This window comes from Oncorhynchus tshawytscha, linkage group LG16, assembly GCF_018296145.1.
Source record: "Oncorhynchus tshawytscha isolate Ot180627B linkage group LG16, Otsh_v2.0, whole genome shotgun sequence".
Classification (NCBI taxonomy): domain Eukaryota; kingdom Metazoa; phylum Chordata; class Actinopteri; order Salmoniformes; family Salmonidae; genus Oncorhynchus; species Oncorhynchus tshawytscha.
The window spans coordinates 11,434,505-11,457,715 of record NC_056444.1 but is presented as its reverse complement, the minus strand read 5'-3'; the positions used below and the strand labels follow the sequence as shown (position 1 = coordinate 11,457,715).

The window sequence follows — 23,211 nt, the reverse complement described above, 5'->3', positions numbered from 1 at the left end:
TCTGTACCATCACAGCCTTCTTCTGTGGACGTAGCACGTCTTCTCCTCCTGGGCTCCTGCCTCCATTGTTTTAACTCTCTAGTGCAGCACATTGTTGTACCCATAGACAGAGGGCCTCCCCCTGGCAGGCAGGGGTTCCTGTTTAATGAGAAATAAATGTATTTTTATTATGGATGTCCGTTTTGTGTTTTTTTTAAGTAAGCGGAGAGATATCCAATTGTAAAAGGTCAGCACACTTGAAACGTGGTATTTAACCTGAGAATAAAATACTGCGCCGCACCCCCCGCTGTTATACCCTATTCTGTACATATCTCCAGCACCTTCTCCATTTTGATCAACGATCATGTATTGTGATACCTGTCGCAACATTAAATAAAAAAGCAGGCACAAATTTGTAGGTGCATTTTGTTTGTGTTGGAGGGGGTCTTTGGAACACGTGTTTCTCAGGATATTCTTAACACCAAAGAGGAGTTTTCTAGATAACTGGTGCCCGGGCTGGGATTGAATCAGAATGTGGATTACAGGCATTGTGGCTTAAAGGCAATTTACAGTAAATGTTGCCGGCTCAATCGGAAATTGCCTTAAACGCCTGTAACCCGCGATCAGAATGTATCCCGGTCCATGTCAGACTGTTTTAACCGGGATTCAAACCTTGTTACACCCTTCACCATGTTCCTTCTCTTTCTGCTCAACGGTTGCTCTCATTGGTCACTCAACTCCGCCCACTTTTCCTTTAGCTAGAAAATGATTAGTTAGAAGACATTGTGTTGACTCAAACCAGGGACCTGTTGCAGCACAACCCCGTGTTCTTTACGCCCTCCACAACCATCCAACCTCAATCTCTACATGACTGGAAAACCCCCGTTGCTAAAGTCTGCCCATTGATCATTCTTCCAATCAAAACATTTATTCTGAAGCTGAGGTTTACTACAAAGCAGGATCAATTAGTTAGCCGGCTACCTTCAATTATTGTATTTGCAGCGGTTTTTGAAGCTAGTTTACAAACACAATGAAAGCATATAGAACAGTTGTATCTTGCACTTGCTTTCAATGAGTGACAGCTCTATAACTCAAATGTGAATTTGGTTGGGTGGCCCAAAAAGTTACAAGTTTAATTTGTGTTTTTGGTTGTTGAGACAATTAATGCAAATTTCAAGCTGATCAATAAAACAAAATATAGAAAATGTCAAGTTAGCTGGCTAACTCATGAATCCTGCTTTGTAGTATACCCCTCTGCCCCCAGGACCAGATCACGCAAGTTTACATGTACAGTGAAACAACTAACCCACTCATTTTCATTAACCAATTGAGCTCGCCAGATTTTAGTCCTAAAAACCATAAATGAGTTGCCTTTGGTTCAGTCATTCCTATGGGGGAAACGATAGGGTTTTGGGGGGAAAGAAATGCTGAAAATAAGGTCTGAAGTTAACCCAGGCTTAGATCTTATATACTTCATCAAAGGTTTGTGGACACCTGCTTGTAGAACATCGCATTCCAAAATCATAGGATTAATATTGAGTTGCCACCCCCTTTGCTTTAACAGCCTCCACTCTTCTGGGAAGGCTTTCCACTAGATGTTGGAACATGCTACAAGAGCATTGATATAGGGCGATTAGGGCTGGCTCACAGTCAGTCCAATTCATCCCAAAGGTGTTTGATGCGGTTGAGGTCAGGGCTCTGTGCAGGCCAGTCAAGTTCTTCCACACTGATCTCAATAAACCATTTCTTTATGAACCGCTCTCTGTGCACGGGGGCATTGTCATGCTGAAACAGGAAAGGGCCTTCCCCAAACTGTTGGCACGAAGTTGGAAGCACAGAATTGTCTAGTGTCATTGTATGCTGTAGTGTTATGATTTCTCTTCACTGGAACTAAGGGGCCTAGCCCGAACCTTAAAAGTATGTACAGCCCCAGACAATTATTCTACCTCCAAACTTTACAGTTTGCATTGGGGCAGGTAGCGTTCTCCTGGCATCTGCCAATCCCAGATTAGTACGTCAGACTGCCAGATGGGAAAGCATGATTCATCACTCCAGAGAATGCGTTTTCACTGCTCCAGAGTCCAATGACTGCGAGCTTTATACCACTCCAGCCGATGCTTGGTATTGCGTATGGTGACCTAAGGCTTGTGTGCGCGGCTGCCATGGAAACCCATTTCATGAAGCTCCAGACGAACAGTTCTTGTGCTGATATTACTTCCAGAGGCAGTTTGGAACTCGGTAGTGAGTGTTGCAACCGAGGACAGACTATTTTTACGTGCTAAGCGCTTCAGCACTTGGCGGTCCCATTCTGTGAGCTTGTGTGGCCTACCACTTCGCAGTTGAGCCATTGTTGCTTCTAGACTTTTCCACTTCACGCTAACGGCACTTACAGTTGACTGGGGCAGCTCTAGCAGGGCAGGAACTTTACGAACTGATTTCTTGCAAAGGTGGCATCCTCTGACGGTGCTACGTTGAAAGGCCATTCTTCTGCCAGTGTTTGTCTATGGAGATTGCACAGCTGTGTGTTTGACTTTATACACCTGTCAGCAATGGGTGTGGCTGAAATGACCAAATCCACAGGGGGGTCTACAGTCATGGCCAAAAGTTGAGAATGACACACATACATTTTCAAAGTCTGCTGCCACAGTTTGTATGATGGCAATTTGCATATACTCCAGAATGTTATGAAGAGTGGTCAGATGAATTGCAAAGTCCCTCTTTGCCATGCAAATGAACTGAATCCCCCCCCCCAAAAAAATCCACTGCATTTCAGCCCTGCCACAAAAGGACCAGCTGACATGTCAGTGATTCTCTCGTTAACACAGATGTGAGTGTTGACGAGGACAAGGCTGGAGATCACTCTGTCATGCTGATTGAGTTCGAATAACTGACTGGAAGCTTCAAAAGGAGGGGGGTGCTTGGAATCATTGTTCTTCCTCTGTCAACCATGGTTACCCTCAAAGAAACACGTGCCGTCATCATTGCTTTGCACAAAAAGGGCTTCCCAGGCAAGGATATTGCTGCCAGTAAGATTGCACCTAAATCAACCATTTATCGGATCATCAAGAACTTCAAGGAGAGCGGTTTAATTGTTGTGAAGAAGGCTTCAGGGCGCCCAAGAAAGTCCAGCAAGCGCCAGGACCATCTCCTAAAGTTGATTCAGCTGCGGGATCGGGGCACCACCAGTACAGAGCTTGCTCAGGAATGGCAGCAGGCAGGTGTGAGTGCATCTTCACACACAGTGAGGCAAAGACTTTTGGAGGATGGCCTGGTGTCAAGAAGGGCAGCAAAGAAGCCATTTCTCTCCAGAAAAAACATCAGGGACAGACTGATATTCTACAGATATTCTACAGGTACAGGGATTGGACTGCTGAGGACTGGGGTCAAGTCATTTTCTCTGATGAATCCCCTTTCCGATTGTTTGGGGCATCCAGATAAAAGCTTGTCCGGAGAAGACAAGGTGAGCGCTACCATCATTCCTGTCATGCCAACAGTAAAGCATCCTGAGACCATTCATATGCGGGGTTGCTTCTCAGCCAAGGGAGTGGGCTCACTCACAATTTTGCCTAAGAACACAGCCATGTACAAAGAATGGTACCAACACATCCTCCGAGAGCAACTTCTCCCAACCATCCAGGAACAGTTTGGTGACGAACAATGCCTTTTCCAGCATGATGGAGCACCTTGCCATAAGGCAAAAGTGGCTCGGGAACAAAACATTGATATTTTGGGTCCATGGCCAGGAAACTCCCCAGACCTTAATCCCATTGAGAACTTGTGGTCAATCCTCAAGAGGCGGGTGGACAAACAAAAACCCACAAATTCTGACCAACTCCAAGCATTGATTATGCAAGAATGGGCTGCCATCAGTCAGGATGTGACCCAGAAGTTAATTGACAGCATGACAGGGCAGATTGCAGAGGTCTTGAAAAAGAAGGGTCAACACTGCAAATATTGACTCTTTGTATCAACTTCATGTATTTGTCAATAAAAGCCTTTGACACTTATGAAATGCTTGTCATTATACTTCAGTATTCCATAGTAACATCTGACAACAATATCTAAAGACACTGAAGCAGCAAACTTTGAGGAAATTAATGTCATTCTCAAAACTGTTGGCCACGACTGTACATACTTGTGTGTGTGTGTGTATATATAGTGTACGTTTTGTTCTGAGATAGTTAACATGAGCTTTTTTTTTTTTTACATAAATGTTTCAAAATTAACAAACTACGTTAAGGGATGAAGATGACTTCATACAGCAAAACAAGATTTCCTGTGTTCACCGCAGACCTTATTTTCAGCGTTTTATCCAACAACGCCATTCATTTTCCCCTTAGGCTTTGTCCAAAAAAGCCCATTACTGTTACTCTCTCTTCCCTTTATCAAAGACTATTTGAACTAAACCGAACCCGAAATTCATGTCCTTCATAAGATCCATTCCTCCATGCTTTTACAGCCAACACAATAGCATCATTGTCCAACGCTGCAACAAGGATGTCTGCCTGCACGCAACCCCGATCGACTGCATTGCAGCAGGTTTGGCTGGCTTGCCATGTCAGGTGGACAGACTGTTCACGTGACCAGAGCCATCCTCCTGAGACAAAGGCTTCTTTGTGAGGCCTTGGATGTACCCGACAAAACCAGACACACAACACTTTTGTTGCCTGTCAGCTGGGTACAGCCCACTGGCTATGTGACCCAACATCATGCTCCTCACTTCTCCATGCCTCCTCTTCTAGCTACAGGGAAAGTGGGGCAAACTGATTGGGACACCTGGGTTGTGTGGCAAACCGGTTTAGAATGCCCTGGATGAAAAGAAACTTAGGTATCTCTTGTAGGAATCAAATGCTCCTGTGGGGAAACTGTTTAGTGTAAACATGAGAAATGTTTAATTTATTACATTTTTACACAAACCATTATTTTACTGTTTGGAATGAAGTGTTTTACATGTTTCTGTCACAATTCAAATAATATTATTGCTTTTACATGAACAATGTATCTACTTTACTTTCCTCACCTCATTTTCATTAGCGGTTATATGTGAATAGTTGCATTGGCTTAGAAATTAAAGCGTTTGTCTTTAGTACCTCACTGCTTCCATAAACCACATTGCTCCACTCCTGTGCCAAATAACCAACATTTTCTGTTTCACGAGACCCACTGGCTACACGACAACCCTATGAATAACTCGACAGATCAAGGAAATAAGCGGTGCGCGACAGTGAACCAGCACAAGAAAGCAAGGACACAAACCGATTGAATGTAGCACATATACAACCTTTACAAGACCAATAAAGCTGCGCCAAGATGTTGCAGTAACGTGTCTGCTGCTCTCTGCCAGCCTCTGTGGCCCTAATTGAAACCAAATGTTGCAGAGCTTTAATAAGCATATCTAAAGACATGAAGAACAAGGGATAAACATAAGAGGGCTCGTGCAATAACAACCGGATTCCTCTGTGACACGACTTACAGTACACACCTCGGAGTGGAACACACTCTGGCCTGAAACAGATCCCACCAGACTACCTTTAGACCAATCAACTGTCCCATTCCGGAGTGTGTATAGTAACAGTGTGGTATGCAGTCAAACAACATACTTGTGCTAGAATGATAGAATGTTGACGGTATGAAACAAATCATCTTAAAAGGCGCCTGTAAAATCAAACCTGTTGTCTGTGAAAGGCTGGCCATCAGTTTTGATTGAATATGGCAGTCATTTAAAATAACATACACTAAATGGTCAGAAGTATGTGGACAACCCTTCAAATGAGTGGATCCAGCTATTTCATCCACACCCGTTGCTGACGTGTGTATAAAATCGAGCACACATCCGTGCAATCTCTATAGACAAATGTTGGCAGTAGAATGGCCCTTACTGAAGAGCTCAGTGACTTTCAACGTGGCACTGTCATAGGATGCCACCTTTTCAACAAGTCAGTTTGTCAAATTTCTGCCCTGCTAAAGCTGCCCCTGCCCCAGTAAGTGCTGTTATTATGAAGTGGAAACATATAGGAGCAACAATGGCTTAGTTGTGAAGTGGTAGGCCACACAAGCTCACAGAACGGGACCACCGAGTGCTGAAGTGCGTAAAAATCGTCTGTCCTCGGTTACAACACTCACTACGGAGTTCTACTGCCTCTGGAAGCAACACCAGTACAAGAACTGTTCGTCGGGAGCTTCATGAAATGGGTTTCCATGGCCGAGCAGCCGCACACGGGCCTAAGAATAGCATGCTCAATGCCAAGCATCAGCTGGAGTGGTGTAAAGCTCTCAGCCATTGGACTCTGGAGCAGTGGAATTCTCTGGAGTGATGAATCACGCTTCACCATCTGGCAGTCCGACGGAGTAATCTGGGTTTGACGGATGCCATAGGAACGCTACCTGCCCCAATGCACAGTGCCAACTGTAAAGTTTAGTGGAGGAGGAATAATGGTCTGGGGCTGTTTTTCATGGTTCAGGCAGCTTAGTTCCAGTGAAGGGAAATCTTAACGCTACACCATTCTAGACGATTCTTTGCTTTCCAACTTTGTGGCAACAGTTTGGGAAAGGCCCTTTTCTGTTTCAGCATGACAATGCCCCCGTGCACAAAAGGTCCATACAGAAATGGTTTGTCAAGATCGTTGTGGAAGAACCTGACGGGCCTGTACAGAGCCCTGACCTTAACTCCATCGAACACCTTTGGGATGAATTGGAATGCAGACTGTGAGCCAGGCTAAATCGCCCAACATCAGTGCCAACCTCACTAATGTTCTTGTGGCTGAATGGAAACAAGTCCCTGCAGCAATGTTCCAACATCTAGTGGAACGTTTTCCCAGAAGAGTGGAGGCTGTTATAGCAGCAAAGGGGGGTGTCTATACTTTTGGCCATGTAGTGTATGTTATATAGCTAACAATGATATAATAATACAAACAGTATTTACTATGATTGTCCATTACAACAAAAATAAAATGCCATTTCACTAGAGATTAGATAACATTGATTGCTTGTCTTTACGCGGCTATAGATATATACAGCGCCTTGCGAAAGTATTCGGCCCCCTTGAACTTTGCGACCTTTTGCCACATTTCAGGCTTCAAACATAAAGATATAAAACTGTATTTTTTTGTGAAGAATCAACAACAAGTGGGACACAATCATGAAGTGGAACAACATTTATTGGATATTTCAAACTTTTTTAACAAATCAAAAACTGAAAAATTGGGCGTGCAAAATTATTCAGCCCCCTTAAGTTAATACTTTGTAGCGCCACCTTTTGCTGTGATTACAGCTGTATGTCGCTTGGGGTATGTCTCTATCAGTTTTGCATATCGAGAGACTGAAATTTTTTCCCATTCCTCCTTGCAAAACAGCTCGAGCTCAGTGAGGTTGGATGGGGAGCATTTGTGAACAGCAGTTTTCAGTTCTTTCCACAGATTCTCGATTGGATTCAGGTCTGGACTTTGACTTGGCCATTCTAACACCTGGATATGTTTATTTTTGAACCATTCCATTGTAGATTTTGCTTTATGTTTTGGATCATTGTCTTGTTGGAAGACAAATGTCCGTCCCAGTCTCAGGTCTTTTGCAGACTCCATCAGGTTTTCTTCCAGAATGGTCCTGTATTTGGCTCCATCCATCTTCCCATCAATTTTAACCATCTTCCCTGTCCCTGCTGAAGAAAAGCAGGCCCAAACCATGATGTTGCCACCACCATGTTTGACAGTGGGGATGAGCTGTGTTGCTTTTACGCCAAACATAACGTTTTGCATTGTTGCCAAAAGTTCAATTTTGGTTTCATCTGACCAGAGCACCTTCTTCCACATGTTTGGTGTGTCTCCCAGGTGGCTTGTGGCAAACTTTAAACAACACTTTTTATGGATATCTTTAAGAAATGGCTTTCTTCTTGCCACTCTTCCATAAAGGCCAGATTTGTGCAATATATGACTGATTGTTGTCCTATGGACAGAGTCTCCCACCTCAGCTGTAGATCTCTGCAGTTCATCCAGAGTGATCATGGGCCTCTTGGCTGCATCTCTGATCAGTCTTCTCCTTGTATGAGCTGAAAGTTTAGAGGGACGGCCAGGTCTTGGTAGATTTGCAGTGGTCTGATACTCCTTCCATTTCAATAATATTGCTTGCACAGTGCTCCTTGGGATGTTTAAAGCTTGGGAAATCTTTTTGCATCCAAATCCGGCTTTAAACTTCTTCACAACAGTATCTCGGACCTGCCTGGTGTGTTCCTTGTTCTTCATGATGCTCTCTGCGCTTTTAACGGACCTCTGAGACTATCACAGTGCAGGTGCATTTATACGGAGACTTGATTACACACAGATGGATTGTATTTATCATCATTAGTCATTTAGGTCAACATTGGATCATTCAGAGATCCTCACTGAACTTCTGGAGAGAGTTTGCTGCACTGAAAGTAAAGGGGCTGAATAATTTTGCACGCCCAATTTTTCAGTTTTTGATTTGTTAAAAAAAGTTTGAAATATCCAATAAATGTCGTTCCACTTCATGATTGTGTCCCACTTGTTGTTGATTCTTCACAAAAAAATACAGTTTTATATCTTTATGTTTGAAGCCTGAAATGTGGCAAAAGGTCGCAAAGTTCAAGGGGGCCGAATACTTTCGGAAGGCACTGTATATATAAAAAACTATTTGTCATAGTGACTCTTTCAGCATTAACTATATGAGAATATAAAACAATCAATATATATTTATTCTCTGCTAGAGAACCTATATAAGATATAAAAACAAATTCAAGAGTGAAAAATAATTTGTAAGGGCTAATATTTTACATCACAATATGGAAACATTTTACAAAAGGCTGAGGCACAAGTCATCTTCCTCCGTCAACCTCATCAGCCCATCTGCATATTGCAGACAGTGCCCCCTTGTGGCATTTTGAGCACAGTACCCTAACGTGGCAAGTCCCATTGGCTTTCATTAGAACAGGCAGTTCATGCACTTGACGGCTTTGCTGCCGTAGTCGAGGCACTCTGGGCCGATGCATTCACAGCAGGCGTTATGGAACCAGCGGTACTTGGAGCCGCCCATGGACTCGCAGTACTGCTTGCACTGGCGGATGGACACGCAGTCATCAAAGTACACCACAGTGCACATGTTATCTGTGGGGGGGGGGGGGGGGAATGGAGAAATAAGCCTTTGAATACAACAGGCAAATATTAGCAATAACATGCTTAAGCAATATATTGTAGTCTTCACTTAACTTTTATGACAATACTCTAAAGCACAAAATAAGTCCTGTTAGTCCACCTCTATGTATCGTATCAAATTTATTTAAATGTATATATTTTTTTTTTATCACAAAATGAAAGTCCACCTCCTCCATGTGACCTTCCATAGTTTGAACTATTGTGCCACAAGTATGTGTTAGCCAGCTGAGCTAAAGCCTAGTAGAGCCTAACCTCTTGATAGACATGCATCATCCATACTATGCTATAAAGGGCTGCATGCGTATGGCTTGATTTAAGCCCATGTGTTCATCTCTGCCGCCCCACACTCATCCCACCTCATAAGGTTGAGGGCATCCCCCACTGCTGGAGGCCTGACTAATGAGCGTGTTTTCCCAAAGGGAAAACAGATCTGGGTCACAGGTTCACAGAGCGGATACGTAAGGAGCTCGCTCACCCCCCCCCCGCCACAGATTCCTAGTCAATTAGAATCACTAGGACTAGAGGCTGAGGAGAAGACAACTGGAGCGGATGCACATGAAAGTTCACTAGGCCAGCAGCAATATACTCAATAATTTACAGGGCTGCTTGGTTTTCAAATAGCGGCCTGCTAAAACCATCAAACGAAAGCCAAGGCCCTGAGATCTCATAAGCTTTTATGGAGGGGTCGAGCCACAGAGCTCAGTTCAAAGCAGCCTTAGCCATGAGTTCATTATAGCTTAGCCCTCCCCTCCTAAAATAATATGGTCCCTGCCAGGGGGATGAGTTAGGGAACTCATGGGGGTTCCCTAAAATAGTGTGTTGGATCAAAGTCCATATATTTAGAACTTATGGTTTGCCCAATCTGCCCAGGTTAATACCCCTAAAGCCAATTGGGCTGTCCTGATTTGTTATGGGATACACACACACACACACACACACACACACACACACACACACACACACACACTACCAGTCAAAGGTTTAGACACACCTACTCATTCAAGGGTTTTTATTTTGACTGTTTCCTACATTGTAGAATAATAGTGAAGACATCAAAACAAGGAAATAACACATATGGAATCATGTAGTAACCAAAAAAGTGTTAAACAAATCTAAATATATTTTAAATTCTTTAAAAGTAGCCACCCTTTGCCCTGACAGCTTTGCACACTCTTGGCACTAGCCTTTTAAAATGATAAACGTGGATTAGCTAACACAACGTGCCATTGGAACACAGTAGTGATGGTTGCTGATAAATGGGCCTCTGTACGCCCATGTAGATATTCCATAAAAAAGCAGCCGTACACTGTATTTCAGATCAATTTGATGTTATTTTAATGGACAGAAAATGGACAAAGTGTGCTTTTCTTTCAAAAACAAGGACATTTCTAAGTGACCCAAACTTTTGAACGGAAATGTATATATAAATAAAATAGTATATTGAAATGTGGAATCTTCAGTCTGTTTTGCTGGTGAACTGAGTTTAATACTCTGATAACAGGAACCTGCACAAGACTGTATGATGTGTATGTTTTATTCTCTTATTAAATGAGTACACAGCAGCTATTAGCATCCCCATAATTCAACCCCCTCAGCCCTCCCTACCTTCAGTACTTTGGGTGTTATCGTAGCTGGCGTGGATACTGTTCCCAGGCAGGGAGACATTTTGGTGCTGGTCCTCGATGGTCTCCAGGAAAGACACCAGGTTCTCGTGGTAAGATAGTTCCTCGGCCACGGGGAAGGACACCACCATCATGTTGATGGGCGCTTCGCCCTCGGTGAGGGCGCGGAACAGTGAGGGGATGGGTCGGTAGAGTTCCTCCACCGTGCTTTTGGAGGTAGCTGGAGTGTCACTGTAGTTCCTAGGGTTACACATCCCTGTGAGGGGAGACAAGAAGCAAGATAGTAAATATTGAAATAAATAAAATATGACAATAAATGACTGATAATCAGTAAACCACTATTCTTCTCGTTCAAATTACCTTGACTAACCTGTACCCCAGCACACTGACTCATTACCCCCTGTTTATCCTCATTATTGTTATTTTATTGTGTTACTTTTTACATTTATTTATTTTTACTTTAGTTTATTTAGTCAATATTTTCTTAACTCTATTTTCTTAAAACTGCATTTTGGTTAAGGACTTGTAAGTAAGCATTCCACGGTAAGGTCTACCTGTTGCATTCGGCGCATGTGACAAATAATATGTGACTTGAAGCAAATGATGATGCAAAAATCAAATACCCATCCTCATTAACCTCATCCATTTTGACACCTCATTAACCTCATCTATTCTGACACCTCATTAACCTCATCCATTTTGACACCTCATTAACCTCATCCATTTTGACACCTCATTAACCTCATCCATTTTGACACCTCATTAACCTCATCCATTTTGACACCTCATTAACCTCATCCATTTTGACACCGGTTCTTGTTTCCAATATGCTCACAACTGCACCTAGTCCGTGGCACCTACCCACACAGTCGCAGCACTCCTCCCACAGTGTGCCAAGACAGAGCATACACTCTTTACAGCACGAGCAGTTCCCATCCGAGGGCCTGCACTGACACAGCTCCTGTACATCACAAAACACACACACACACACACACACACACAGTCAGGACTGATAGGAGAGACACACACAGTCAGGACTGATAGGAGAGACATTCTGCAACAATCTGGTATAATCCTTCTATCATGTTGTGCACAGGTGTGTTAGTAACACTCAGACAATGCAGTAGCCTCAGTCAGGCTTCAGTCGTAACATGAGGAGAGCAAAAACAACATAAGAGAGTTTATTTATCTTGGTGTGTATGGAGCACATCATAGTTGATACAACGCCAAGAAAATAAACTATATAATATCCTGTCCCTATTTAGAAATCACTAGGGAGAGGATTTGTGTGTGCGCGAGCAGTGACTGTGTGTGTGTGTGTTTGTTTTACTGCGTATGCTTGAGGTTTCCACCGGAGTGAGTGGGCCGACCTCAAGTTGCCTGTTCTGTGACTCCTCCAGTGCAGAGCGGTTGAAAGGGAGAACAGAGGTTAAATTCCAGATGTGCAAAAGGATGGCGCTAACTGAGCCCACAGTCAAGTGTGGTTGTGGCAGCACCTTGCCTGACAACTCAAACTGAATTCTCCCGCTGCTCTACATTCACTACATACTTCAAACTGAGACCACCATAAATGACTTCAAGGATGGCAATGTCAAAATGAGGGGTGTTGTACAAAACAAATCAGAGTATCAAAGCCAATAAAAACGCTGCTTTACCCACGTGTGTTCTGGCTATGGACCAATCGGAATGGTTAGAATGTGTTTGCGTTCTATAAATCATCAGGGAGGTACGCCAGACTCATTGTGGAGAAGAAACTAAAGTCTGTGAAGTAGCGTTTGGCTGGCGCAAGGGAGTTTGGGTAGCCAGGCAAAGACCAATGCCCAGGGAAGGTACACATATATACAGTACCAGTCAAAAGTTTGGACACACCTACTCATTCAAGGCTTTTTCTTTATTTTTACTATTTTCTACATTGTAGAATAACAGTGAAGACATCAAAACTATGAAATAACTCATATGAAATCATGTAGTAACCAAAACAGTGTTGAAGAATCTCAAATATATTTGAGATTATTCACAGTAGCCACCCTTTGCCTTGATGACAGATTTGCACACGCTTGGCATTCTCTCAACCAGCTTCATGAGGTAGTCACCTGGAATGCATTTCAATTAACAGGTGTGCCTTGTTAATTTGTGGAATTTAAATGTCTTCTTAATGCATTTCAGCCAATCAATCAGTTGTGTTGTGACAAGGTAGGAGTGGTATACAGAAGATGGCCCTATTTGGTAAAAGACCATATTATGGCAGCTCAAATAAGCAAAGAGAAATGACAGTCCATCATTACTTGAAGCTCAGTCAACATTTCAAGAACTTTGTACGTTTCTTCAAGTGCAGTCGCAAAAACCATCAAGCTCCATGATGAAACTGGCTCTCATGAGGACTGCCACAGGAAAGGAACACCCAGAGTTACCTCTGCTGCAGAGGATACGTTCATTAGAGTTACCAGCCCCAGAAATCGGCAGTTAACTGCACCTCACAGAGTTTAAGTAACAGACACATCTCAACATCAACTGTTCAGAGGAAACTGCGTGAATCAGGCCTTCATGGTCGAATTGCTGCAAAGAAACTACTACTAAAGAACACCAATAATAAGAAGAGACTTGTTTGGGCCAAGAAACACGAGCAATGGACATTAGACCGGTGGAAATCTGTCCTTTGGTCTGATGAGTCCAAATTTGAGATTTTTGGTTCCAACTGCTGTGTCTTTGTGAGACGCAGAGTAAATGAACAGATGATCTCCGCATGTGTAGTTCCCACCGTGAAGCATGGAGGAGGAGGTGTGATAGTGCTTTGCTGGTGACACTGTCAGTGATGTATTTAGAATTCAAGGCACACTTAACCAGCATGGCAACCACAGCATTCTGCAGCGATAGCGCCATCCCATCTGGTTGCACCTAGTGGGACTATCATTTGTTTGTCAACAGGACAATGACCCATCACACCTCCAGGCTGTGTAAGGGCTATTTGAGTAAGAAGAAGAGTGATGGAGAGCTGCATCAGATGACCTGGTCTCCACAATTACCCGACCTCGTCCCAATTGAGATGGTTTGGGATGAGTTGGACAGCAGAGTGAAGGAAAAGCAGCCAACAAGTGCTCAGCATATGTGGGAACTCCTTCAAGACTGTTGGAAAAGCATTCCATGTGACTACCTCATGAAGCTGGTTGAGAGAAAGCAAAGCTATCATCAAGGCAAAGGGTGGCTACTTTGAAGAATCTCAAATATAACATATATTTTGATTTGTTTAACACTTTTTTGGTTACTACATGATTCCATATGTGTTATTTCATAGTTTTGATGTCTCCACTATTATTCTACAATGTAGAGAACAGTCAAAAATAAAAACATTTCAATGAGTAGGTGTGTCCAAACTTCTGACTGGTACTGTATCTCCATTGGCTATCTCATGTACAGCCAAGGTAGACTAGGCTAAATCCTTTGAGGACACTGTGCAGCTGTAAATTGAAAACCTTCACTTCATTGTAGCCCTGCCAACTCAGCAAGTTATCTCCCCTCTCTGTTAGTAGAGGGATCCCAGCAACTGTCATGGTTTAATGTGCTTTTCCAGTACAAAGAGAATACTGTGATCACAGCAGAGAATTCAGGTTCATGTAAAATGAGGAAATGCATAGTGGGAGGTTAATCACATTTTAGATTAACACCATGGAGTAAAATGTTGGCATAATATTGTATGGTAGTTGAACTTTACTCTGAAAAAACAACAATCCCTTATAGAATTTGCATAGAGTTATCTCAACGTCAACGTTATTAGTGAGTGAACCTAATGCCTTTCGGAAACGTCACACTAAGCGCTTAGCCTTCTTAATTGAATGATGCCTTTCCAAAAACGTTATGCTAAGAGTTTAGCCTTCTTACCTGAATGAGACATTTGCTGACATCACTGGCACAGAGAGCCTTGTTGCAGGCTGTGGTCATGGAAAGTCCCGAGAGAAGGAAAATAAGTGCAGTGGATAGTAAGATTTGAGTAGACTTCATTCCGACACGCACGAAACAGTAACCTGAACCGACAAAACAGAGACAGACAATAACTTAGAATGTACCCCTTATTCAATGAGGTAACACAAGACGTCATACGGGCACAAACATACTAATAAAATACAGGAAAAGTCGTGTCAAGGAACCATCCCTTTGATTCAATTGTTATGGTAAATTACCCGCTTGCTTCAAAGGAGCATCATTCCTTTTCTACACAAACCCACAGTCATCAAACCCATTGCAATGCAGAAAGACATTGGTTTCTCACTTGCTGGCAACTCAATTCTAATAAAAGGTTGCTGCGCACTGTCATTAAAACATCTGAATACGTTTCAAATACATGTTCAAACGTTGTATACCTATTACGGTAGTCTAATTCAATAATAGCATGTTTATCATTCCAGTAGTGTAACACTAAGACTTCAGGGTTACATAAGGAAGGAATGTTACATTTTATCCTAAAATTAAACACTTTGGATACATTGTATGAAAAGTCTGAAACTTTTTAGGCTGCGTTCATGGACGAACCTCGTGTTTTGGAGAGGCAAATACGCTACCCAAAGCTATAAACACCTTTTCTCAACATGAACTAACTAGGAAGAAAGAAGGATGGACTTTTTTTTGTCTTGGTAAAGAACCCACATCAAGAAACCATAGAAGTAGTAAATAAACGTACCTTGCCCAAATAGTCGATTCTTGCTCCAGAGGTGAACGTTTCTTACCTTTGTTTACCTCTACTTTTCCGAATTAAAGCATGTTCTTCTGTTCTGATGGCGTGACTCTCCCCTCTGGCTAAACAAAGCAGACAGTGGTAGGCAAGCGCCTTAAAGAAACAGTTACCATTTCAGGCTGCAGGCACAGTAGCCCCGCAGCTCAGGTGAACCCGAGCCAAGACAACTATGTCTGCTGGCATCATATCATATGCCATTTCTACTTGTCGTGTGTTGATCTGATTTGTTTAGCTATATTCCCCACTGTACATATTTATTAGATTGTTACTTAGTAAATAGTAGCAACCCTTTTGAAAGATAATTCGGATCAATTCACTGATCACATTCACTGATAATGATAGCCAGAAGAGGACTGGGCATCACTCTGAGCCTTGTTCCTTTCGAGGTTGCTTTCTACCTGGCCAGTGTGTTTCTGCCTCTGCATTGCTTGCTTTGGGCTTGGTATCTGTTAAGAACTTTGCAACTGCTGATGTAAAAAGGGCTTTATAAAATAAATATAATGACCAATAATATTATTAATTATGTAGGCTATATAAAAAAAAAGTCATCGTTTACAATATTGAGAAATTAAATTGCAAATTGTAGGCTAGACTATGAATGAATAAATTAATAACTGGATATTTCATAATGCATTGCGAATAGTGATGAACGAAGACTAGGTTACTTTGGTTTACTTTATGGCATTCAATGAAAATAACCTACTTGTTACATTGTTGCGTTGCCCCTTTTGTACGCAGTAGCTGCAACACTTTGTCGCGATGTATCCTTATATAAAGAAAAGGCAACTCACGGGATTCCGTAGTCAAACCCCGATGACGAAAGAGTCTCCTGAAACCAGTAACGCTAGCACCCAGAGCTAGCTACAGCAACTTCTCTCTATATTTTATTCAGTAGTATGTTTAATACTCATCGTTGAATTACATTGTTAGCTAGTTTGGACCAGATGGCTGCGAAAATCAACGAGGCGCACGACCACATTGCCAAGGCTGAAAAATAGTAAGGAAATATTGCTAGCTAACGTTAGCCAATTTAGCTGTATTGCTTTTGAGCATTTTATTTCAGTAGGTAGCCAGTTCCATAGTATTAACTAGTCTATATTGTAAATATACCCATTTACAACACAAGTAGGAAGGAAATTATATTTCTAGTGAAGCATATGCTATTTATCTAGCCACTCTATACAGGATTGGAAGCCAGTTGAGCTGGCTGGCTAACGTTAGCCTCTTCCTGCGCTGCAGTTATTCCTGACAGTATCACTGCATAAATAATAGCACGTCCACATCTGTATTAAACCCTATGGTAAATCCAAATAGACAACCCTGGTGTTATGTTTTCACTGAATATAATGCCTTTCCCCCCAAAGTTTAAGGACCAGTTTCATGAAATGGAAGCCTGACTATGACAGTGCTGCATCAGAGTACTCAAAAGCAGGTATTGTATTAAAGGCTATTTATTACACTATTCAATACACCTGAAAACATGTTCCCTTCGACAACGACTGGTGAGCACTAGCCAAGTAAAACTACGTTTAAAAAACCTTTATTTTATGCTCCACTCAACTCTCTTGATGTGATGTACATAATGGAGTTAAGTTTTACTTGGCTAGTTGGGCAATAACACACTGTCAGTATTATGATGCTAGATTGCACTTAATGTTGCTCAAGTTGTCCAATGAAATAGTTATTTATTATAAACTGGGTGGTTTGAGCACTGAATGCTGATTGGCTGACAGCCATGGTATATCAGCAGTATACCACAGGTATGACTAAACATTTCTTTTTACAGCTCTAATTAAGTTGGAAACCAGTTTATAATAGCAATAAGGCACCTCAGGGGTTTGTGATACATGGCTAATATTAGGGGTGCAACTTTGGTTTTAGAAGTGGGGGGGACATAATTATTATTGATTATTATTATTATTATTATTATTATAAAACATTTTTACCCAGTCGGATAAACACTGCAAATAGCCTACCTGACCACTCGGAGGCGTCCACATGGTCCTAAAGCACACCATTGCCTCGTTTTGTATCACATTCCAATGATTAAACTGGGGGGGGAGCAAAAAATGCAATTTCAGAATGTGTGGGGGACATGTCCCCAGAGAAAGTTGCGCCCCTGGCTAATATACCACAGCTAAGGGCTGTGTCCAGGCACTCTGCGTTGTGTCGAACATAAGAACAGCCCATAGCTGTGGTATATTGGCCATATACCACACCCCCTCTGGTGTTATTTCTTAATTATAAATGCATAATGAAGCATTCCCTCTTCCAGCTGTTGCCTTTAAAAATGCCAAGATGCTTGAAGAAGCGAAGGAGGCATACCTGCAAGAGGCAGAAGCCCATACCAACAACAAAACGTATCCTTTCAATGCTCACTTCCTATAGCGGGCTAGGCTTATCACACAATTTTAACAACCATGAATGCTTTCGCAGTAGTCTTGGAAATCGCAGACCTAGGGCATTGTTAATGTGGGTCTGCCTAGGGAGACTACTTTCACAGGGTTGTTTGACAGTTAATGTAGGGATTTTATATGCTACATTTGAACAACATTGACTACAAATCTCATATAAACATCAATGTTTTCTTTAACTTAACTAAATGTTCAGACTATTCCATGCTGCCAAGTGAGTATGAAAGATATGTCTCATGTAATGCTATTCATAGAGTCCAGATGATGTACAATAGACACTGGTTGGTCTACTTTTGTCTGTGTTGGATGTTGCTAAGGAGACATTTCTGTTGCAGAGCACTTGAAGCAGCTGGTATGATGCTTAAGGTTAGTGTTAATGTGATAAACAGTATCTACACTCATACATTGTTATCAGACGTCGGATCAAATTTGCTGTTATTTTTATTCCATAGTTTTAACTCTTTTGTTGCCCACTTCAGGATTAAAGCCATTGTTGTTAGTCAGACATTTGACACATGACTACTGTTTTAGTTTTACTATTAACTACTTACTGAAGCTAATCATTGACAGACATGTGTTTCTCTCCAGGACATGCAAAGGATACCTGAGGCTATCCAGTACATTGAGAGAGCAAGCATGATGTATGTAGAGAACGGCACACCAGACACTGCAGCCTTGGCCCTCGACAGAGCTGGAAAGTACGTAGCCAATATTGATCATCATAGATGGGCTCTAGAAAGTAATTCCCTGTCATCATTGGCATGTCACGAAACGTATTGATGATGCTGATACTTGTTTTTAGTCCTTGTTTTGATGCTCTTTTTTTCTTTCTTTTTTAAGTTAAAAGGCGTACCTTTCTTTTTTTTGTAGGCTAATCGAATCACAGGATCTAGCAAAAGCAGTGGATCTGTACCAGAAAGCTGCATCAGTGTTTGAGGTACAGCTATATGAGTTCAATATTTGATACTACGGAAGACCAGAAATCATTGTGTTGCTTCCATGCCACTTCCTCAGTTCAGGGTCACATTTGTAGGGATCTCATTTATTGCATGGCAATATTAACACAGTCCTATTTTATATTGAATACATTATAATGTTGTAACGGTAATGCAATGTGATCAAATCAATTGAAGCAGTATTGATATGGTGAATGCATATTTCTGCAGAACGAGGACCGTCTACGTCAAGCTGTGGAGATGCTGGGGAAATCATCAAGACTGCTCGTCAGGCAACACAAGTAAATTCTCACTTGCTTGACAGATTTTTCTACCGGTCCTACTCATTCCCTTCCCGCTAACTGTGTTTTTGTTCGTCAGGCTTGATGAAGCAGCAGTGTCGATTCAGAAGGAGAAGAACATGTATAAAGAAATAGAGAATTACCCAACGTGTTTTAAGGTGCGTTTTACTTATTTAACCTGATTAAGAAAATTGACTGTGTTGAAACCAAATTGTTGCCTGTGTATTTGCTTATCTCCAGAAAACCAGTGCCCAAGTGCTAGTCCACCTTCACAGAAATGACTTCGTAGCAGCAGATAAATGTGTTCGAGAGAGTTACAGGTACTGACTTCACTTTTTTTTTTTTTTTCCCATTTATTTAACTAGGCAAGTCAGTTAAGAACAAATTCTTATTTACAATGACGGCCTACCCCGGACGACGCTAGACCAATTGTGCGCCGGATGTGATACAGCCTGGATTTGAACCAGGAACTGGTAGTGACACCTCTTGCACTGAAATGCAGTGCCTTAGACCGCTGCGCCACTCGGGAGCTATAATTTCAAATTAAGCAATAAAACCAATATACCACAGCTAAGGGCTATTCTTATAAATGACAAAAGGTGGAGTGCCTGGATACAGCCCTTAGCTGTGGTATATTGATCATATACCACAAACCCCTGAGGTGCCTTATTGCGATCATAAACTGGTTACCAATGTAATTAGAGCAGTAAAAATACATGTTTTGTCATAGCCATGTTATACTGTCTGATATACCATGGCTGTCAGCCAATTAGCATTCAGGGCTCAAACCACCCAGTTTATAATTAAAGATAAATAGGAAAGTAATTTATGACTTATGTTTGACTAACCATTCTAACCACTACTCCTAGTCTGCCGGGCTTCAGTGGGAGCGAGGACTGTATTGCCTTGGAGCAACTCTTGCAGGGCTATGACGAGCAGGATGAGGACCAAGTGCACCGCGTCTGTAACTCGCCCTTATTCAAGTATATGGACAATGATGTGAGTGTGGTGCCTAGAGCCTACTATGTAACCAAAGTTTATTTCAAAGCATGTCATCACAACGTCATCACAACGTTAAAATTGTTGTTCAGGGGTGTATTTAGTAGTCGGATTCCGTTGAAAAACATTTAGTCTGTTACAAAATGTTTCACAAACAAAAAAACGTTTACTCTAGGAAGAAAATGGAACGGAGAGGGACCTTCTTGAATTTGTCGAATAGAAACACTTTTTTTTGTTGCAAAACATTTTCCTTTGGACTAAACAGTTTCCATTGCAAAACGTTTTGCAGCAGAATCCGATTAATGAATACACCCCTCTTTACTGTCTCCTTTGATCACGTTTAAGGACTTTAAAAGGTATGGAATCATGAGCTGTCCTTTCTATATGAAACCTCTCTCCTAGCCACCCCATAGATGCATTGCCAGGCTAGGCTGAGTAATACAAAGTCAGAGAAGTATTTTATTAATAGACACAATAGCAGTCCAACTGCTTTTTAAAATGTTATTTTTTACCTGCGTCACCCCTCTAGACCCTGCTTGCTTGTTGTTTTTGTATGATTTATCTTTTCAATTATCATAATATTTGGGAAAAACCTCTCCTGATCTATTTCTGAAAGATACACACACCTGATTCAAACCAACCAAGGGTTTTCTGATTCGTTAATTAGTTGAATCAGCAAAATCATGGAACTGGCTGGGGGGGTACTCAAAGAGAGATTTTGAATACACTCTTCTGAGAAACATATACTGTAGAGACCACTAACTTGCCTTAACCTGAACAAAGTGCCAATGGTCTTGCAGTATGCCAAGTTGTCCGTCAGCCTGAGGGTTCCAGGGGGTGGTAAGAAGAAGAAGGCGCCAGCTGCCGATGCTGCGGAAGGAGGAGCAGGTGCCGGAGAGGCTGACGAGGATGAGTATGCCGGTGGGCTATGTTAGCCACAGAACCTGGACTTCCTGTCTGGACCAGAACTCTTCCTGTTCCCTGTTAGGAGGGGAGTTTGAATCTTCCACAGCCTGTCCTCTCATTCTGAGCATGGCAGGGAGCATGTCTGCCTTACTCTCCCATCTCCAGAATCCAAGCAACAGCTGCAGGCACTCGGACCATCAAGCATTACGAGTTATGCTCAGAACAGTAACGTCGGTGTGGAAAATAATCACATACTACTCAATGATTGAATATATATATATTATTTGTCCCTTTTTGTGTTTACTGTGATTGTAAAATATTGTTTATTTTGCTGCATTTATTGTGATATAAAATATTATATTGCTTTTGTTGTATTTGCCTCAGTGGATTGATCAGTGATGTTTTTTTATCTTTAAATCTACAACCGTATGCAACAAGATACAGTGTGAAAATGTAACTTACAATCTAAAAATGCTGTGCCTCAATGATTGATGTGTAAAGGGGTGGATGAATCCATTTCTATAGTATAAAGTGTTAAACAGCTATTTCAGTTGCTATTGTCTGTGTGAAGGCTACACTCATATATGGAATCAAATGAATGCTGAGAAAATAATATAGTGGGTAATTTAGTATAAAGTGATTTATTTTTTTGTTTCGTCAGGATTTCAGAATGCCTTTCCACAGTTTTCATATGGCTATGCTTTTTAACCAACTGAAAGATATAAATGATGATTCCTGTTTACAACTAATCTTAAAATGTGTGTCAAGTATTGTGGAGCATGCAGGCTGGATATTTGTGGCATGCCCTCTTGTGTTTTTACTGAATAAAATGGCAGCAACATTCTCAACATTCAGCTTTCAAACATGTGCTTTATGCTCAGGTCGCTGAACCACAATAACACCACAAACTGGATTCCTTACACTATGGAGGTGCACAGACATTATGTATCTCATGACAAGAAACCAATCTATTCACTTACACCTTGTATTGCATGGATTTGATCACATTTTGGTTGACCATGTGAACTTAACACTAACGATGTAAATAAAAATTTTAAAAAGGGGGTTTTCAAGCAATACAGGTTACAAGCTTAAAAAAGAATGGCTGAATTGACGCCCTCCTATTCTCAAATCACAGGTCTTCATAGGGGTTCCATGAACATGGACATACTCCATGATATGATAAAAATACTCAGTGTTCATCACATCACTGTTTTTCCCTTTTTAGTTTCTCCTAGGTGTCCTACAGTTTAAAAAAAATATGTATTCCCGTTCTGGTGAGATGATATTCATTTCCTGAGAACGACAGCTCCATTTGATTACTCTTCAGAAACATCACAATAACGGCAACAAAGTATCCTAACTTGTTTTCCATGTCACAACCTCCCGCTGTTGTCTTGCTGGAAAAGTCAAAGCACATCCAGTAGGCTACTGTAAGGGAAAATATCTTGGACAATACAAGTGGCTAGTGTCTCTGTCGCTGCCCCCTTCTCTTCCGTGTAGCTCAAGATAACATGTCTGTTCAAGTTCACAGCCAACTATCTGGACAGTATATTGCACAACCCATGGTTCATGTTTCCCAATAGGAAAAAGGCCAGACGTCTGTGTCATCTCTAACACACTGACTGACTGATGGCTGCAAATCTTTAGAGATGCACTTAAAGAGTACAAACAAAAAACTGCTTCTGCAGTCACCTTTCATGTGTAGGTCACATTGTTTCACTGTAGGCTCGATAGGGAGATGGTTCTTATCACAGTCACACCAAAAGACAGGGAGCGCAACAAGCTAGCTTGGAACTTCCTGCTGGATTGTGCTTTTCTTTTTTTGTTGAAATCTATCATTCTGAGACTTCATGTCTCTGTCGCCTACTAGGTGGCTCTCTCATTTTGTTTTCTGGTCCCTGGTCCACTTGATCATAGTCTCTGGTGATCGGTACAGGAAGATGAGCTTGGCATATAGGTCTTCCTCCAGTTCCAGCTCGCCCGTCTCTCTGACCAGGAAGATGTCGGTACACAGCTTCAAGATGCGGTCCACGACGGGCAGCTCCTCGAACATGATGGAGTGCGAGATGCCGCTGAAGAACTCGCGCACAAACTTTCCGATGACGAGCACCACCGAGGCGTAGAGACCCATGATCCTGTCGGTGAGCGACGTAACACATTATAT

The 23,211-nt window shown here is 41.9% G+C and overlaps 3 protein-coding genes across 4 annotated transcripts in view; 1 reads left to right on the top strand and 2 right to left on the bottom strand.

The window, feature by feature from the left end:
- Positions 1-8,665: 8,665 nt before the first annotated feature.
- Positions 8,666-15,584, bottom strand: LOC112216473 (twisted gastrulation protein homolog 1-A-like). 2 transcript variants are annotated; one of them, XM_042298766.1, is made up of 5 exons: positions 15,435-15,584; positions 14,639-14,781; positions 11,624-11,723; positions 10,746-11,018; positions 8,666-9,092 (listed from the first exon to the last, which is right to left on the bottom strand). In XM_042298766.1, the coding sequence occupies exons 2-5, from the start codon at positions 14,756-14,758 to the stop codon at positions 8,911-8,913; spliced, it is 675 nt and encodes a 224-aa protein (XP_042154700.1). In that variant the 5' UTR covers positions 14,759-14,781; positions 15,435-15,584; the 3' UTR covers positions 8,666-8,910. The 2 variants fall into 2 exon arrangements, with proteins under 2 accessions (XP_042154700.1, XP_042154701.1); XM_042298767.1 differs by having other exon boundaries at positions 15,481-15,574.
- A 688-nt stretch (positions 15,585-16,272) lies between these two features.
- On the top strand, positions 16,273-21,894 carry LOC112215314 (gamma-soluble NSF attachment protein). Its single transcript, XM_024374242.2, has 12 exons — positions 16,273-16,485; positions 16,853-16,920; positions 17,764-17,848; positions 18,099-18,116; positions 18,238-18,268; positions 18,491-18,600; positions 18,773-18,839; positions 19,069-19,139; positions 19,219-19,297; positions 19,380-19,459; positions 20,009-20,138; positions 20,939-21,894. The coding sequence occupies exons 1-12, from the start codon at positions 16,433-16,435 to the stop codon at positions 21,071-21,073; spliced, it is 927 nt and encodes a 308-aa protein (XP_024230010.1). The 5' UTR covers positions 16,273-16,432; the 3' UTR covers positions 21,074-21,894.
- Positions 21,895-23,211, bottom strand: part of LOC112216472 (piezo-type mechanosensitive ion channel component 2) — an 80,718-nt gene continuing 79,401 nt past the window's right edge. The window contains 1 exon segment of the mRNA XM_042298634.1: positions 21,895-23,182. Within this exon segment, the coding sequence (XP_042154568.1) occupies positions 22,927-23,182 (256 nt within the window). The 3' untranslated portion in view covers positions 21,895-22,926.